This window comes from Fusarium sambucinum, chromosome IV (genome assembly GCF_050947815.1).
Source record: "Fusarium sambucinum isolate potato_lamoka chromosome IV, whole genome shotgun sequence".
In the NCBI taxonomy this organism is placed as follows: domain Eukaryota; kingdom Fungi; phylum Ascomycota; class Sordariomycetes; order Hypocreales; family Nectriaceae; genus Fusarium; species Fusarium sambucinum.
Window position 1 is genome coordinate 2,068,843 of NC_139291.1, and position 17,616 is coordinate 2,086,458.

The 17,616-nt window shown below is 46.3% G+C and overlaps 6 protein-coding genes across 6 annotated transcripts; 3 read left to right on the forward strand and 3 right to left on the reverse strand.

Moving 5' to 3' along the window:
• Positions 1-245: 245 nt before the first annotated feature.
• FSST1_000717 (uncharacterized protein) lies at positions 246-1,466 on the reverse strand (the record flags this gene model as incomplete). Its single annotated transcript, XM_083233606.1, has 1 exon — positions 246-1,466. One exon carries the CDS (start codon positions 1,464-1,466, stop codon positions 246-248), a length of 1,221 nt encoding a protein of 406 aa, XP_083090899.1.
• Positions 1,467-1,870: 404 nt separating this feature from the next.
• Positions 1,871-6,709, forward strand: FSST1_000718 (bifunctional ATP-dependent DNA helicase/ssDNA endodeoxyribonuclease DNA2; the record flags this gene model as incomplete). Its single annotated transcript, XM_083233617.1, has 4 exons — positions 1,871-1,915; positions 1,960-3,282; positions 3,332-3,424; positions 3,473-6,709. The coding sequence occupies 4 exons, from the start codon at positions 1,871-1,873 to the stop codon at positions 6,707-6,709; spliced, it is 4,698 nt and encodes a 1,565-aa protein (XP_083090900.1).
• A 2,648-nt stretch (positions 6,710-9,357) lies between these two features.
• On the forward strand, positions 9,358-9,818 carry FSST1_000719 (ESSS subunit of NADH:ubiquinone oxidoreductase-domain-containing protein; the record flags this gene model as incomplete). Its single annotated transcript, XM_083233628.1, has 2 exons — positions 9,358-9,617; positions 9,728-9,818. 2 exons carry the CDS (start codon positions 9,358-9,360, stop codon positions 9,816-9,818), a joined length of 351 nt encoding a protein of 116 aa, XP_083090901.1.
• A 270-nt stretch (positions 9,819-10,088) lies between these two features.
• FSST1_000720 (branched-chain amino acid aminotransferase) lies at positions 10,089-11,377 on the reverse strand (the record flags this gene model as incomplete). The annotated part of the gene is made up of 2 exons (XM_083233639.1): positions 10,089-11,098; positions 11,161-11,377. The coding sequence occupies 2 exons, from the start codon at positions 11,375-11,377 to the stop codon at positions 10,089-10,091; spliced, it is 1,227 nt and encodes a 408-aa protein (XP_083090902.1).
• Positions 11,378-12,134: 757 nt separating this feature from the next.
• On the forward strand, positions 12,135-15,019 carry FSST1_000721 (kinase-like domain-containing protein; the record flags this gene model as incomplete). The annotated part of the gene is made up of 3 exons (XM_083233650.1): positions 12,135-12,719; positions 12,787-13,624; positions 13,671-15,019. The coding sequence occupies 3 exons, from the start codon at positions 12,135-12,137 to the stop codon at positions 15,017-15,019; spliced, it is 2,772 nt and encodes a 923-aa protein (XP_083090903.1).
• A 923-nt stretch (positions 15,020-15,942) lies between these two features.
• FSST1_000722 (DHS-like NAD/FAD-binding domain-containing protein) lies at positions 15,943-17,496 on the reverse strand (the record flags this gene model as incomplete). The annotated part of the gene is made up of 2 exons (XM_083233662.1): positions 15,943-17,180; positions 17,256-17,496. The coding sequence occupies 2 exons, from the start codon at positions 17,494-17,496 to the stop codon at positions 15,943-15,945; spliced, it is 1,479 nt and encodes a 492-aa protein (XP_083090904.1).
• Between the last annotated feature and the right edge of the window lie 120 nt (positions 17,497-17,616).

Below are 17,616 nucleotides of genomic sequence, written 5' to 3' on the forward strand. Positions count from 1 at the left end.
CTCTATGGGGACAACAGAAAAAGTAAGACCAGCTTAGAATACGGAAAACAACCAGTCCTAGAGCGGATTCAAAGAGATACAAAGTAAATTATTTTTTCTCTTAGGCAAGTATCAAGCTTTCTGGCTTTGGACCACGCATACCACAGGGGTTTCCATCTGTCGGAACGAGGTTGAGCCAGATCGCTACTCACTTTCTCAACACTGAGTTTATGTACTAATACACTGTTCGATATACATCACTTGCTCTACTTACGCCCCCAAGGGTTCCTTTGGTCCACACCACTTCTTTCTCTTTCAAGCAGCCGGTCAAATTCATTCTGTGCTTGTTCCTTGGCAACAGTCCTTTCCTCGTCCGACTTGCTGAATGAGAAGCTATCAGAGGAGCCACCAGCATCCTGGTTGCCCCAACCAGACTGTGACTGCGGTTGTGATTCGGTTTGAGAACGGGCCGCCCAAGCTCGAGACTGGTAGTCGGATTGCTGCTGCTGTCGAGGAGCACCCTGTGACTGTTGTCGAATGCGGTCCCATGCAGAGCCTGAAGGAGCAGAAACCGGCTGCTTGCGAGCAGAGGCAGCGACGGGCGATGCATCATCACCGTCTAGGACACTCCAGTCATCATTGAGCGACTGTTGACTCTGTTGGGTAGAGGTTGAAGAATGGACTTTGTCCCAAGATTGTGCGGGAGCAGACTGATATGACTGATATCTGCTCTCGGAGCTGGCATTGTTTGCTTCGTTGCTGGCCCAGGGGTCATCCTCTCCACCCCTATGTGCGTCTCTGCCTGTAAAGGCGGTCTTTGAAATATTAGGATTTGACATGACCTGCTCAACACGTTGGCTTGCATCTTTAGTGAACTGTTTTAACCTTGGGTCGTGTGTCATGGCAGTTTCGGTCCTGATAAAATTGACAGCTCGAAAGGCGGGCTCAACCATGAGCATCGTGACGGCAACATATGCAGTGAACCGGAGCGTATGCCATGTAAACCGAGGGTAGGCACCTTTGATCTTCTTGTTGGTGAATATGCTGGTAGCCTCATTAGGGTTGAATCGGCCACCAAGCTTGGGCTTGTAAAAGGGGAATTGCCAGGTGCGACGTCCACGATAGGTCATATATCCAGCGAGTGCGACGCTCAGCCATTTCAAACTGGCGTTGGTATGAATGTTGTCGAGGGTGTACTCGGCGATGGCCTTTGCTTCTTCATCCTCGAGATCTCTACCGAGCGTAGCAGCAAAGCCCGAGACTCGTGAAGTTGCAACTAGGAGGTTCCAATCGCGACGATATCCGATGATTGAGGCGTAAAATGGGGGAGAGTATTCGTGAAACGATCGAGTGACCTGCTCTTTTACGCGGGGTTCATATTGGTTGCGCTGGGAGAGTGCAGCTTGGCGCCATTCCTGCATGGAGTGTTTGTAATTTTCCCTCGATTGAGCGGACCCAGGGCCGTTCGGTTGAGGGTTCATCGCCATTGTGAGTATAGGTATGAGCTACAGGGAGCCAAGCCTCTGGTGGACGTTGCGAATTGACAATTTAATGTCAAAGATCGTCGAATGACGGAATTGGCGGGACCAAAAATGGTGACGCTGAGAAGCTCGGTCCACTGACGCACATACTATGTACTCGTGGTGTGGAGTAGCTCTAGCTGCTGGACATTACCTACCTCCTAGCTGGGGTTCGAGCTACCATCTGCATACATCTCCTGGAGCTAGATTATCGAACACGTGATCTGGCAGCAACAATTGCAAGGGGTACCGCGATCGCGACGCGTTCAAGTCATTAAACGCGTGCCATTCCCTACATTCAATTCAAATGTCCCACTATCATCGTGCTTGACGAGATTGAAAACTCACATGTTCAAGCTCTGTAAAGTATAATGACTTTCCAGAAATCCTATTCTGATCAGGTGGGCAGAAATAAGGTACGATACAAAAACTATCATTTGACCACGGCTAATTATTGTAGCGCTCTCCATGGCAGCGCTCGAGGAGCAATCCCGTGCCGCAACAGCCCAGGCCTCGCCCTCTCCAGCCAGTGTCTGAGGTCACCAAGAATAAACTTAATAGATTTCAATACCACCCAAAAACCGGCGAATCTGTTCCAGGCGACACGGAGAACGAGCAAAACACAGCAAATTGTCGAACCACGGACGATGTAACGACCACGCCTGCCACCCGATTGACCTGGCGAGACCTAATGGAAAGTGGCGAAGCTGATGATGAGACAGCTTCGCCAAATGATCGACTACTCTGGGACAACAGACAGGACAATCTTTATTTGAACGCACTGTCACCCATGTTGACTCGGAAAGGAAGAAAACGTGCCAGAAGCTCGTCGCCTGTATCTTCACCAATTGCGGAAAAGCCAAATACACCTTCAGTCAATGTTAAAAAGCTAGCACAGGCCCTCAAGTCCCCACAAGCAGACCCTACATTAGAGCTCTGGGATCGATACTCTCTAAATGGACCCGATACTGCGGAAACCCCCCTCGGACTAGCAAATCCAACACTGGCGCAGCTGATGGTATCGTCTTCGCCAAGGCCGATGAAACCAGCGGCTGGTGAAGCTAGTCTACGACGAGCGATAAGTTGTGGGCTGAACTGGCCTAAGAGGAGAAGAATAGAAAGATCGACTTCGGGAAGTCGACTAAGCAGCGAGAAGGAAGATCTGGAGGCTTCGAAATCTTCAATGGTAACGGCGTTGCTCGATACGGTGACTAGTAGCATTAACGGGCAGAGCGAGGAGCCTCAAGATACACCCGAATCTCCTTCTCCTAAGAAGAGGCGGATATGTGCTACTAGCAGTGGCTCTCCAGTCCAGCTAAAACCTCAACCTAGACCTCAACCCCAGATACCGCCACCTATGCAAGCCCCTGCGCAGAAACAAGCTCAATCGCCGGCCCCAATCAACGCCCCAGAGCCCGCTTCCTCGGACTATGGGGATGATGACTTTGGCGAGTTTGACGACGACACCATACTGCAATTGGAAGCGAGCATTACTGCAACACAATCAGAAATGGAAACGCAACCAAAGACAGCGACACCTAAAAACACAGTACTAGACGAGTTTGATGACAAGCTACTGGATGAATTTGAGGACCTGGACGATGACATCTTCAACGAAGCGGAAGACCTCATAACAACCGATTCGCAACAGGTACCTCAAGCCCCCACAACAGCAAGACCCGAAGACTTGGACGAGGACTTTGGGGATGCCTTTGAAGGAGACTTTGATTTCGAAGCCGTGGAACTGGCAGCAACTCAAGCAGCCCAGAATTCCTCCGGAGACGTACGTCGCACAACCTAGGAGGATCCACCATATGCTAAGTGACAGGTAGAGCCGGAAACCCAAAACAATTCAACGATACCTGGTTACGAATGTTTTAGAGGGCGAACACACGGATCAGTACGGGAATGCAAGACCAGAAAAGGTAGGACAGTCAGCGGCTGTATTCAACTTTTACTAATAGCGACTTTAGATTCTCCTTATCCAGGCCGACAACTCGAAAGACATCAGGACGGTTCATTTAAGAGGGTCGTGGTATGATACACCAGCTCATGCAGATGCCTATGTCCACGTTATAGGCGACTTTACTGCAAGAGGACAATGCGTTGTCGATGATGCGCAAAATCTTCTCATTTTACATCCTGACCAACTTATATCCGCCACTGTAGTTGCTGATTCTTTTGGGTGCATGCGTCGCGCTGTGCTCCAAGACCGAGTCAAAGCTACCAGCCCACCGACACCACCACTTATCTACGGCACCATGCTACACGAAATATTCCAGGAGGCACTCCTTGCCAACAAGTGGGATCTGCCATTCCTATGCGCAGTCATTGAACAGATCACAGAAAAGCATGTCGAAGATCTTTACACCATCAAGGTCGGCATACCGTCGGCCAGAGAGCACTTGCAGTCGAAGATGACAGAGTTGAGCTACTGGGCTGGTGCTTTCGTATCTTCGCAAGCCAAACCTGATGCAGTCGTCGAAGACCGAAACGGAAAGAAAGCCAACATGGCTGTTACCAAGCTTCTGGACGTTGAAGAACATGTTTGGTCTCCGATGTACGGACTGAAGGGCAATATCGACGCGACCGTTGAAGTTGTGATGCAAGATGGAAAGAATTCTCGCACCTTGACTGTGCCGTTCGAGGTCAAAACTGGCAAGCACGCAAACAGCAACCACATGGCACAGACTGCACTCTACACACTGCTCTTGTCGGATCGATATGATATTGAGATCGCGTATGGCATTCTCTACTACATGGAAACATCAAAAACAATGCGCATTCCTGCGATTCGACATGAACTCCGACATATGATAATGCAACGAAACCAACTGGCATGCTACGTCCGTGAGCGAAGCGTTCAGTTGCCGCCAATGCTCAAGAGCAAGCACATGTGTGGCAAATGCTACGCAAAGACATCATGCTTCATCTACCATCGACTGGCCGATGACGGTGACGGAGAGTCAAGTGGAATGAATGAGAAATTCGACGAGCTTGTCAAACACTTGACTCCCCAGCATCAGCAATTCTTCATCAAGTGGGAGAATCTGCTTACCAAGGAAGAAAAGGAGAGCCAGAAAACTAAGAGAGAGTTATGGACGATGACTAGCGTCGAGCGCGAGAAGAAGTCGCGGTGCTTTGCCGATGTTATTATTGAAGAGGGATCAGCGTCAGTCGACACAGACAACCCCAAGATCAACCGTTATCACTACACCTTTATTAAGCGAAACCCGATTGCCGGCTTCTCATTCCTCGAGTCTGAGCTGACGGTGGGCGAGCCGATCGTGGTTTCGGACGAGGATGGCCACTTTGCCTTGGCCATTGGTTATGTTACGGCAGTCAAGAGGCAGCGAATCAGTGTCGCGGTTGACAGACGCCTACACAATGCTCGAATTCGACAACCTGGGTTTGACGAGGTTGATAACCAGGTCTTCGCCAGTATCATGGATGTCGCCCACGAGGGTGCAACTCAAGATGAGACTAGTGGCAAGATTAAAGAGGCTCCTATCAGATACCGACTTGACCAGGACGAGTTCAGCAATGGAATGGCAACTGTCCGAAACAATCTCGTGCAGATGATGGCAGACGACATTTTCGGGGCGAGGCAAACCCGACGACTGATAGTTGACTTGGAGGCTCCTAGATTCAAGGCCGCCCCAACTCAGTACACGGTATCGGATCAAGACAACCTCAATGTAGACCAACATCGAGCCATCGAGAAGGTTATGAGCGCCCAAGACTACGCACTTGTTCTTGGAATGCCAGGTACTGGAAAAACAACAACTATTGCTCACATCATCCGGGCTCTTACATCCCAAGGGAAGAGTGTACTTCTTACTTCACACACCCACACAGCCGTCGACAATATTCTCCTTAAACTCGAGTCGGACAGGATACCTATTCTTCGCCTTGGCGCCCCTGCTAAGGTGCACCCTCAAGTTCAGCAGTTTGCTACTCTTGCCGGCCATCCGATGAGGTCGTTTGAAGAGATCAAGGAAGCTTGGCACGGAACACCGATTGTTGCGACAACATGTCTCGGTATCAACCATCCCGTGTTTCATGAGCGGACATTTGACTATTGCATTGTGGACGAGGCATCTCAGATTACTCTACCCATTTGTGCAGGTCCCATCAGAATGGCTCGAACCTTCGTCCTCGTTGGCGATCACAACCAACTGCCTCCTGTGGTGAGGAACGAGGAGGCGCGTGAAGGTGGTCTTGATGTCAGTTTGTTCAAACTCTTATCCGACACCCATCCTGAGTCGGTTGTCAATCTGGAACACCAGTATCGTATGTGCGAAGACATCATGACTCTTAGCAACACGTTGATTTATGACGGAAAGCTTCGGTGCGGCACAGAACAACTCAAAAAGAAGAAACTTCACGTTCCACGCATGGAGGCTCTGATGCAGCGTCATTACGATGCGTCAACCATTCACGTGGCAACGCCTCGATCGTTCTGTTCTGCGCCTGGCCCCAACCGATGCTGGCTATACGACCTTCTTGACAGTGAGGCTCGGGTGCGTTTTATTAACACCGACACCATCCAGCCATCTGTACGTGAAGAGGCCCAAGGCAAACGTATTGTCAACTCAGCTGAAGTTCGCATCGTCTCTCAGCTTGTTGAAAGTTTGTTAACCGTTGGAGTTCCGGATACAGAGATAGGTGTTATGACACATTATCGAGCGCAGCTATTTATGCTGAAAGACAAGCTCAAAGCATTCTCTGGAGTAGAGATGCACACAACAGACCGTTTTCAAGGTCGAGACAAGGAGGTTATAGTCCTTAGTCTGGTACGAAGCAACGAAGCTTGCAATATTGGAGACTTATTGAAAGATTGGAGACGAATTAATGTTGCGTTCACGCGAGCAAAGACGAAGCTGCTCGTTGTGGGAAGCAAATCGACGCTGAAGGGCAGCGGGAGCGACAGCATGTTGAGCCAATTCATCTCTCTCATGGAGGATCGAAATTGGATTTATGAAATGCCTGCAAATGCATTGGAGAACCATTATTTTGAGGACTTTGGCACACAAATTACGACCGCGGGTGGTACGCAAAAGACAAAGTCACCACGCAGGAAAGCCGTTGGAAAGGAGAATCGTAGGCATTCACCGAAAACGGCCAGGATTAGCGACAAGGCGTTATTAAAGGGCAAACTTATCACGAGGGATATATTGAACGAAATGACCAATGGCGCATATGTTTGATTAGCGAGTTGTTATAGCATGGCATGAACAGGATACATTTAAGATAGGATCAATTAAGCCGCTGAGGCGAATCATCAGCATCTTCTTCATAATAATTCAGATGCTTTTTGTCCTCGAACCTGTTTCTTGTTAGCAGTGACCGCGAGGGCATATGGCATTTGCTTGCTATATGCCACTACACGTCCTTTGTCTCTGGAATTATTGATACTCCTTCACTTCCATCTCTTTAGCGGCCTCGACCAAGCCAAGGACGTGCATCACTATTGCCAAGGAAATGTCAAATTTGGTAAGCACAGCGCATTGAGATACTGCCAAAAAGTCGAAAGAAATAAAACAGCATAGTTTGACATGTTAGTCTGAGTTTTGGTCTTCTAAATAGTTTCATTTTGATAATGTTATGAGACAAAGTGAGCGGTGATGTCTTTTCCATTAATTGGCTCTTAGTTGAACAAGTGTTTAAATATAACGAGTAAAGATAAAATTCATGATACATGCAGCCATAATTGATCATGTTTATTACCTACTAGACTAACTCACTACTACACTGTATACCCCCCGCTTCTGCATACCCTATAATATTAATGCATTATTAAGGTCTGCATTTTTATTTAATTCTATATTTATTAAAATAAATCTGTTTTTTTTACTTTTAATAAAAATAAATCTGCAAGCCTTAGATTATAAATATAAGATTATATTAGCGCTTAAAGATATTAAAAAAATTAGATTATATACATTAGTATATAATTACTCTATTAAGCTTTTAATATTAAAGGATTATTATACCAGAGCTTATAATACCTGCATATTATATTAAAAGGAGTTATTACTAAGTCTAAAGTAAGAGGAGGACTTAGAGAGATATATTATTAAAAGAGAATATACTTTTTAATTATTAATAAGGACTAAGATATATAGCTTTATATAGCAGTTATTAGAGGTTAATAGGTAACTAGCCTATATTAGTAAGAACTAGGTAAATAGGTTCTTTATATAATATTTAACTATAGAAAAGAAGCCTATAAAAGTCTATAAATTATTAAGGAAATATACTATAATAAGGAAATCTCTTATTAACTATTATTATAGGCTAGAGTAGGTTATTAATATAAAGAATATACTATTATAATATATATATAATACTAATAAGAATAGTATATAAATTAGGGAGATTAATAGTAATATAATAGCTGGATTAGCGTTAATAAGTAAGTTTAAAGTTATAAAGTTAAATAATTTAACCTAGGCTTTTATCTTTAAAGCTATATTAATAGATAGCTAGTAACTTATGCCTTATATTATATTTATTAGTGAAAACCTCTAAGGATAGTAGTTTTTATATACTTTTCCTAACTAGTAATATATAGTAAGTCTATTTAATTAATTTAATATAAATATCTTCCTTTATTAGTTTATAAATATATTTATACTAGAGATAAAGCTATTAAATTCCTCTTAATAGAGACTATTAGTCTTAAATTAATATAAGTTATATATTATAGCTAAATTAATAAAAAAGGCTTAGTTAAATAAGATTTAACTCTTTTAATTACCCTTATACTTATTATATATTACTTAGCCGCTTAATATTATAGTATTTAGGCTATTGAAGATATACTATTGCTAGTTTACCTATTCTTTTGCCTTATATAAAGTAACTTTGCTATACTAATAATAACTCTTTATATAGGCTTATAAGCAGGCTTTATTACTAGCTATAACCTATAGGAATATAATAAGTAGCTTCTTAGCCTTTAGAATCTTTCCTTTCTTATTATAAAAGGCAATAGATATATTAAAGCCTAGAGAGAAAAAATAAAAAAGCTTTAAAGGTCCTATAATACTAAGGAAGCTATAAATAGCTAGTAATATAATATAGAGTATACTGCAGAGAAGTGCTAATATTTAAAAATAATAAATAGCTGCTTAAAGTAATAGAATTATATTAATCTATAACTTTAATAGTATTATAAAGAAAATAATAAAGTTAATTAATAAGAAAAATAGTTAAATTTAATACCTTAAGGAGGAAAAAGCTATATTAAAGGTATCTCTTATAGTAAAAGAACTTACTGGCTAAGTTATAATCTAATTAGATCTAAATATAGCTTTCCTTTTAATTAAATAGATTATTATAGTAAAAGACTAAGCTAAGAAAAATATATTATAAAGATTAAAGGAAATATAGAAAAAAAAGGCTTAATTAAAGCTAAAAAATATATATAAGATAACTTAATAGTTATTAGTTAGTATATAAAATCTCAATTAAATTAAATTAATATGCATAATTATAGAATTATTTGAAGTTATCTATAGATTCTATCGTGAGGTTATTACAGGTATGCAGAAGGTGGGGGTATATGGAGTGGCAGTGAGTTAGTCTAATGTTTAAACTATCATTCTCCCGTTTGTCCGTAGAAGTTGAGAAGGCAAAAGTACTTTGTACCTACAAACGCCAATGACAGGGGTGTTATGACTCGTGTCACGTGAGCCTATCAAAGCGGACTTCAGCAATTAGTCTACCTAGATGCTTTACGAGTCCGTTCCGAGCAAACAAGCCAGCGTCAAGCTCAACAACGTCACTCGGCCATTGAACCACCGCCAGCCATCCCATCGCTCAACCTCACCCGATACCTCGACGATATACCATGGCCCTCATCCGTGCTGCTGTCGCGCCTCTGCGCGCCGCACGCTGTGTCCGACAGCCCCTCTCCTCCAGAGCCTTCTCCGTGTCCGCCCGACGACGAGGAGGTGGTGGCGAGCACCAATTCGATCCTCCCACCGGCTGGCTTTGGGGTGTCAAGCCTGGTGAGAAGCCTGAGCCCGAGGGTTGGGAGTGGCCTACCTATATCCTTCTCGGAAGTCTTGCCGCCACCGCTGTAGCGCTCGCCTTCAAGCCTGATACTACGTGAGTGATTTGCTCTCGGGGGATATGAATTGCAATTGGAGAGCCACAATCTCTCAAGAGCGAAATTCTGGTCGGGATGTGTTACAAGGATTGTACTAACAGTCACGCAGTGTCTCTACTTGGGCCCTCGAGGAGGCACGAAGAAGGTTAGAGCAGGAGGGAGTTCTGCCTGACCCATCTAAGCAGGACAAGAAGAACTAAGCGGAAGGTTTTGACATACAAAGAGTGAAAGTTGGTCAATTGTACATGTTATTTGCATTTGAAGAATGGTATTGCTGGACGTGCTGGGGTTCTGCCGTCTAAACGGGTCTGTGGCATAACCTCGGACTTTCGCTAGCATCGCTGATTGTGAGCCGTAACAAGCAATTGTGGCAAGCAAATATGTTTCGTTTCTTGTGAGCGTAATTATTTTTTTGATTCCGATTTGTCTATTCCCAGCCGCTATATAACGCCGTACACATAATCATCACCTTAGATAGCGTAGCTCCACTCGTGCTCCTCGTCACCATACTGGATGGCTTCGATCCACTCCTTCATCTGGAGAGCAATCTCACCAGACTCTTCGATCTCGGATAGACCGCAGTCAACGGATCTTCCCTTCCAAGAGATGGATCGGACAGGGCTGACAATGGCAGCTGTTCCGGTACCGAAGGCCTCGATCAGGCGGCCCTCATCAGCAGCCTCAGCAAGTTCCTTCATGGTGTACTTGCGCTCGATGATCTTCCAGCCCTGGGGAGCAAGGCGCTCGCGAGCAAGTTCCAGGACAGAGTCACGAGTGACACCCTCAAGAATAGTGCCATCGAGGGGAGCTGTGATAAGCTCCTTTTGGCCAGTCTCCTTGTTCTTGAGAGCGACAAACATGTTCATGGTGCCGACCTCGGTAACGTACTCCTCCTCACCAAACAGCCAGAGGTTCTGTTGGAAACCACGGCTGGCGGCCTGGAGCTGGGGAACGATGCAGGGCGCATAGTTAGCACCCAGCTTCTTGTCACCAACACCACCGGGCCAAGCACGGACAGCGTAGTCAGTGGCCTCGAGAGAAACAGCCTTGAAGCCAGTGGGGTAGTAAGGACCAACGGGCGAAGCAATGCAGTAAAGAAGGGCAGATCCAGGAGGACCAACGCCGAGTGTCTTTTGAGTTCCGATCATGGTAGGGCGGAGGTACAGTGAGTATCCTCGCTTGTCAGGGATGAAGCGAGAGTCAAGGTTGGCGAGCTTGGAGATGAGCTCGGTGAAGTCATGAGGCTCAAAAGTAGGGAGCGCAATACGAGCAGCCGATTTGTTGAGACGAGCCATGTTCTTGTCGGGTCGGAAGAGTCGCACCTTGCCATTCTTGTCCTTGTAGGCCTTCATGCCCTCGAAGCACTCGAAGGCATAGTGGAAGACACATGTCGCAGGGTCGAGAGAGAGGTTCTGGTAGGGTGTGATCTTGGGCTCCAACCATCCTTCGTCTTGATTCCATTCGATCGCAAGCATGTGGTCTGTCAAATTTTTAGCAAGTGTTACCAGCGCATTTTTGTGGTGGACAGGGGATGGTATTTACCTGTGAACTCCCTTCCAAACACCAAATCCTCAGGCTTGCTGAGACCCTTAGGCTTTCCCGTTCTCTCAATGGTGACTTTTGAAGCATCTAGGCCCAGTGGCTTGATGGATGATGCTGCCTCAGCCTTGATGCTGAAGCGTTGCGCCTGGCACAACGGTCTGAAGCTCGACATGCGAGCGCTCCGTAGGGCGGAGCGAACGAGCATAGGTCTCATCATTGGTGCACTTTCAGAGATCAATTGGTAGTAAAAAGCTGGGACGGTGCAAGAAAAGGCTGAAGCCAAACAAAGACCAGAAGAACAAGAGTTTTTAAAATGAAGTGCGATATTCTAGAGGGTCCAGACGAGGTGGGATATCAACTTAAGTACTAGCAGCATTTGTCTACGATCGGACATGTATCGGAGCTCGATGATGGCAATGAATTGGAAATCGACCGACTCTAGAGGTTCGCTACAATGTGCGCCCGAGGTACTTTGCAGGGACAGCCGTTTCCAGGCGTTGTCAGCCGTCTCGGGCCGTATATGAGTCCTCCTGTAAAGTCACTTAAAGTTCCGTAAACGCAGCACTGGAAAAGCCCCATCAGTTTAGCGATGACAGGGGGGGTTGAGCTGACATGGAAGGGTTACAGCACGTACAGCACTAGTAGCTGCCCGCTTAGGTACAGGTTAGACCCAAGCGTTATCAGCTTATCGTGGGGAAACTGCCAGCCAAAGCTAAAGCAAGGTAAGGATACATTTGTCAACTCTATCAATACCCCTACCGACGCTTATGGGGAATGCGCGATCGCAACCAACGTCATCCCAATTCCTCTTATAGCTTAAACGACGATCAATCAGCGGCCTCTTGTTCACTTCCCTGCGAACTTCATCTTTCATTGCGACCCTGAAGCTTGCGGCGATCACACATTTGCTTTCCACGACGACCCCCCTTTGCCCGACTCGATATTTGCGACCCAATTCATGGAGAGCTGCCAACATGTTCTCCTCGGCCTTTAAGTCCATCTCTGCCACCAACATCACCGGCAATTACTCCATCTCCTCAGCACCGACTTCGACGGCTGGTCCCTGGAAGATCTTCGATGCGAAAAAGAAATCAACCGGAAAACCCTATAGTGTCTTTGTCTTCGACAGGAAATCGTTGGACAGTCATGGCAACTCGTTGGGCCGCTCTGGCGCAGCCTCCTTCAAAAAGACCGTCGAGGAAGTTGTCGAGCGACTAAAGAAGGAAGCCTCTAGTCTTGCGAAGCTACGACATCCTAGCATTCTAGAGTTGGTCGAACCTGTGGAAGAGACGCGAGGTGGAGGCTTGCAATTCGTTACCGAATCTGTCACAGCTTCACTATCCAGTCTCTTGCAGGATAAGGACGAACAGGAACGAGCTGGAGGACCCGGTGGAAGGTCGAGTCGATTCGTGACTGAGGATGCAGACGGAACCAAGAGACGAAGAGAGTTGGAGATCGATGAGCTAGAAATTCAAAAGGGTCTGCTTCAAGTCAGCAAAGCGCTCGAATTCCTGCATGAGAATGCCGGTATCGTACACGGAAACCTTACGCCTGACTCGGTTCTCATCAACTCAAAGGCATGTCATTCCAGACGCATATCATGGCAACTCGACTAACAAGACGCAGTCTGACTGGAAGATCAGTGGATTGGCCTTTGCCAGCCCCCCTGAAGGATCCGACAAGCCCACATCTATCCAAGGGATCAACTTATATGAAGTCCTCAACATGGATCCTCGGCTACCCAAGACAGTACAGCTCAATCTCGATTATACCTCTCCTGACTTTGTGGTCGACAACAACCTCAACTCATCTGCTGATATGTTCTCTCTTGGACTCATGTCAGTTGCTCTGTACAACTCACCGCACAAATCTCCTTTAGAATGCCACGGCAGTCTGTCTACATACAAGCGATTGTTTTCGAGTTCTTCCAGCGTTCCATCTGCCACCAACAATTACCTTTCCTCACGCCCTCTCCCTAGGGAACTTTCGCATGATGTTCTGCCTAGGCTAATTACAAGGCGGCCTGCTCAACGAATGACGGCGCGCGAGTTCCAGCAAAGCGAGTATTTCGACAACATCCTGGTGTCGACCATTAGATTCTTGGACTCATTCCCTGCCAAGACTGCAAATGAGAAAGCTTCTTTCATGCGAGGCCTCAACAAGGTTTTACCCTCGTTCCCTAAGTCAGTAATGGAGAAGAAGATTCTACCAGCATTGATAGAGGAGCTGAAGGACCGCGATCTCCTATCACTCATTCTCCAAAACGTCTTCAAAATTCTTGACCTTCTACCATCAGCCAAGAGGGCATTCAGTGAAAAGGTTCGGCCGTCTTTGAGGGAGATTTTTGTTGTCAACGCCAAGCAAACACAAGAGAAGGATCCTGCTAGAGACGCTGGTCTCATGGTTGTTCTTGAGCATATTTCCTCTGTCTCTAACAATTGTTCTGGAAAAGAATTTAAAGATGGTGAGTCTCTTCAGCTGGGTATATCCCGTATACTAACCTTTTTCAGACATGCTCCCTGTCATACTAGCAGCAATTGAATGTCCAACACACTCGATTGTCGATGCTGCTCTTCGTAGCTTGCCGGTCGTCCTACCTGTTCTGGACTTCAGCACGATCAAAAACGAGCTGTTCCCAGTGATTGCAGCTGTTTTTAGTAAGACAAACAGTCTTGCGATCAAGGTTCGCGGTCTGCGAGCATTCGTGATACTTTGCGGCGGAAAGAATGATAGCGGCGAAGACGACGGACTCAACGGGCTTGAGAATAAGAAGACGTCTTCATCAAGCGCCCTGGACAAATACACCATGCAGGAAAAGATCGTCCCACTGGTCCGAGTCATCAAGACAAAGGAACCCGCTGTTATGATGGCAGCTTTGAACGTAATGAAGGTTGTAGGCTCGGTCGCTGATGCTGATTTTGTGGCAATGGAAATTCTACCCATCCTCTGGAGTATGAGTTTAGGACCGCTGCTCGACCTGAAGCAATTCCAAAGTTTCATGGAACTTATCAAGAGTCTATCTCGAAGGGTTGAGGATGAGCAAACGCGAAAGTTGCAAGAGCTTGGCGGTAACTCGAACGGTTCTGCCGCACCGGCTGAGGATTTCATGGCTTTTGGCGGAGTTACTGGCACTACCTTTGATCAGAGCAACGGAGCTACAGAGGACGATTTCGAGAACCTCGTCAAGGGTCGTATGGCAAGTCCCAGGTCAAGTACAGCAACTCCCAGCTGGGATGATCCGGCAAAATCGAAATCGAGCACACCGGCACCCACGTTCTCGTGGTCTACGCCTCCTCCACCTGCGACCAACACCATACCAAAGCTTGCACCTCAAAAGGCACCTTCTTTCAGGACTGTGACACCGGATCTCGGTCGCTTCGAGACTCTCACGCCTTCGTCTACGCAGTTCAGTCAACCAATGCAACCCACGCCGAGCCAGCCTTTTCAACCACCAACGCAATCGCAGCCCATGCAGTCAATGCAGTCCATGCATCCTATGGCACCACAGAAGCCGTTGTCTACGTCCACCTCCGGAGCTTCTATCAATTGGTCGGCTGCTACCCCAGCTACATCAAGTCCGTGGGGAGGTTCTTCCGGATTCGGGTCCAGTGCATCTACAGGCAATATGGGCGCTTCAATGGCCAGTATGTCACTGAACTCGAACGCACGACAGCCGTCCTTTACACTCCCTCCGCCTCCAGGCAACACTTCCACCCCTCCTGCATCTTCGTTCACAATGCCCCCACCACCAGCGACAAATTGGGGTGGCATGAGCTCTATGGGCAACTCGACGTCCAACACGTCACAGAACAACACAGGGCAAAAGTCTGGATTAGATAAATATGAGAGTTTGATTTGAGTTTCGGGTTTTCTGGGTAAAATAATGTGGTTATAGCATGGGGGCAAACGGTTGGGTTTAGAATATTTGACTTGAACAGTAAGTCTGGGATATCAGTAGTGTTAGCGTAGCAAGAGACAAAAGTTGGATAGTAACTGAGAAGTTGCTATGATTAGGATACATCCTGTTGTGCTCAATAGAATTGCATCGCATCTTCAGAAGTACATATGACTGCATATCAACGTCTTTAGAACAGCGTCAACTAAAGTGTCGATCCGGAACATAGTCTCCCAGTCTAGAAGAGAGTTGGATAGTCGAGTTTAATCAACAAACTCTTGTACTTCCATTTTTAATATGTCTTGATTGAAGGTGCTACGTATAGACTTGAATCTCAAGCATTTCAACAGTCAATTTATTCTACCAAAACTTTTTATCTCCTGGCTCCATCTAACTTGCACCACGCGACATCACATCATTCTCGAGCGCCCTACTTTTCCTCTTCTCACGCCACAATTTCGGTTCGGTTGCCATCGAATTCTAAGCCCCGCTCTAAGGAGAAAGGTAGTGAATCATGATTTCACTCCTTTCTGCATCCGTGAGTGGAGAAAGGTTGGATGAGGAAGAAGAATATCGCAAAGAAAAAGAAGTATATCAATGAAGTTGTAGAGAACGTACACAGATCTAAATATCAAGGAACGAAAAGTGATAAAATAAGAATGAAACTCTCATAACTAAGCTCTAACAAACAGTCTAGTTCCGCTAGATACCTTTTACTCCGTCCATGTCCGTCCATCCATTTATTTTAGTCGGCATATCATTTCCTCCAGACGCCTTGCCATCCGCTTGCAGCAGAAGAAAGTAACAAATAATAGCAAATACAAAAATGAGAAATAAAAAGCGAATCTTTCATGCCTGTAGTTCAAAGAGGATGAAAAGAAAAGGTCTCATTTCTTGGCCTTCTTCTTATTCTTCTTCTCCTCCTCAAAGACATGTCGGCTCTTGTAGCCAGGCTCGGTGCGTACTTCAACTTTTTGGTCTTTGGGAATCATTTCGTGTACCATGGACCATTCAAGACGGCGACATAGTTCAGCAACGACAACGTCACAATCGCCCAAGAGATCGATGTCAAAATTAATGTGGTTGACAGCCTGGCGGGATACGTAAATCTGAGGGATGTCCGCGTCCAGCCAAGACACAATCTCAGACACGGGTGTAACTTTGAGAGACGTGCCAATGACAATGACGAGATCAACCTTATCGCGATCGTGTTCAGTTAGTCGGCGTGAGAACTCATCAGGTAGAGCCTCGCCAAAGAAGGTAATGTCGGGCTTCATGACACCAGCCTCGGGAATGTCGTACTCAGATTCATCGGAGCTATCGGCGTCCCATCGTCGTCGTTTCTTCTCGGTGCCCGCCGATCGCTTGCGCTTGGGCGGGGCCCCAGCGGTGCGCAGAGTCTGGACGCAACGCGGACATCGAGGGATCTTGTCGGCCTTGATCTCGGGGAAGATCTTCTCTCCTTGGCACTTGTAGCCGCACTGAACGCATGTAGCGGTTCCGAAAGAACCGTGGCACTGGATGAGCTTGTCTTTGGGAACACCGGCTTTGACCTCGAGGTTGTCGATGTTTTGAGAGTAGTTGGTCAATAACTTGCCCTTCTCATGAAGCATGGCGATAAACTTGTGAGTCGGTGTGTATTTGTCTGTGCTTGGCAAAATGTCCTTGGCCACCGAATAGAAAATGGTAGGATCCTGTTTGAAGACGCCAATGTCAAAGACCTCTTGCGGATCACTGAGGCCAAGATGCTCAAGTTTGGAGTAGAGACCAGTTCCCTGGGAACGGAAGTCGGGAATACCCAGCGAGGTAGAAATACCAGCCCCGGTTATGAGAATAATGTTGTTGCTCTTTGCAATTAAATCAACAGCATCGTCCACCGTGTTGTAATGCAAAATCTTAGCGCGCTTGCCCAGCTCGCGCGTAATGGCCAGCGATAACAGGTGGAAGTAGGCATCATCATTCTCACCCTCGAGAAAAGCGGGAGGACGAATACCAAAAGCGCTGAGAAGCTTTCTAGCGGTATAGTGGCCAGCATCGACAGTGCGTTGGCAAAATACAGCTGGACCATACTCTCGGAGTTCCCGACGAAGTCTGCTAGCTTCCTCTGGAGTACACAATTTGGGGTCTTTTTTTCCAGTTGGAGAAGATGGTTAGCAAAAATGAATAGACAAAAGTAAAATAATAGTAGTAGGCAACTCACCATCAAGTGAAACAGTATTCTCACTGCTCAACTCTTCAAAAGCATCTTCGAATAGGGAATCTGTCTCCCATGATTCTCGAACATCGGCAACTCTCTCCTCGAGATCAGCTAAAGCGACGTTGGCAACAGCCGTCTTGATTTCCTCCTCTGTTGGGTTATCGCCTAGAGTGTCGAGAGCATTTGGTTGAGCTTTTCGCTTGGAGATGGCGACGCTTCTCCCAGAGTTCTTTTTGGGGTTCATGATGGAAATGGTTTAAGTTTTATAAAGAAGAGAAGAAAAGAAGCAGTAAAAGAGAATTAGAATAGAAAGTTGGACTTTTTGTGCGTGTGTGTATCCTCAATGGTTTTATGTTGAAAGTGA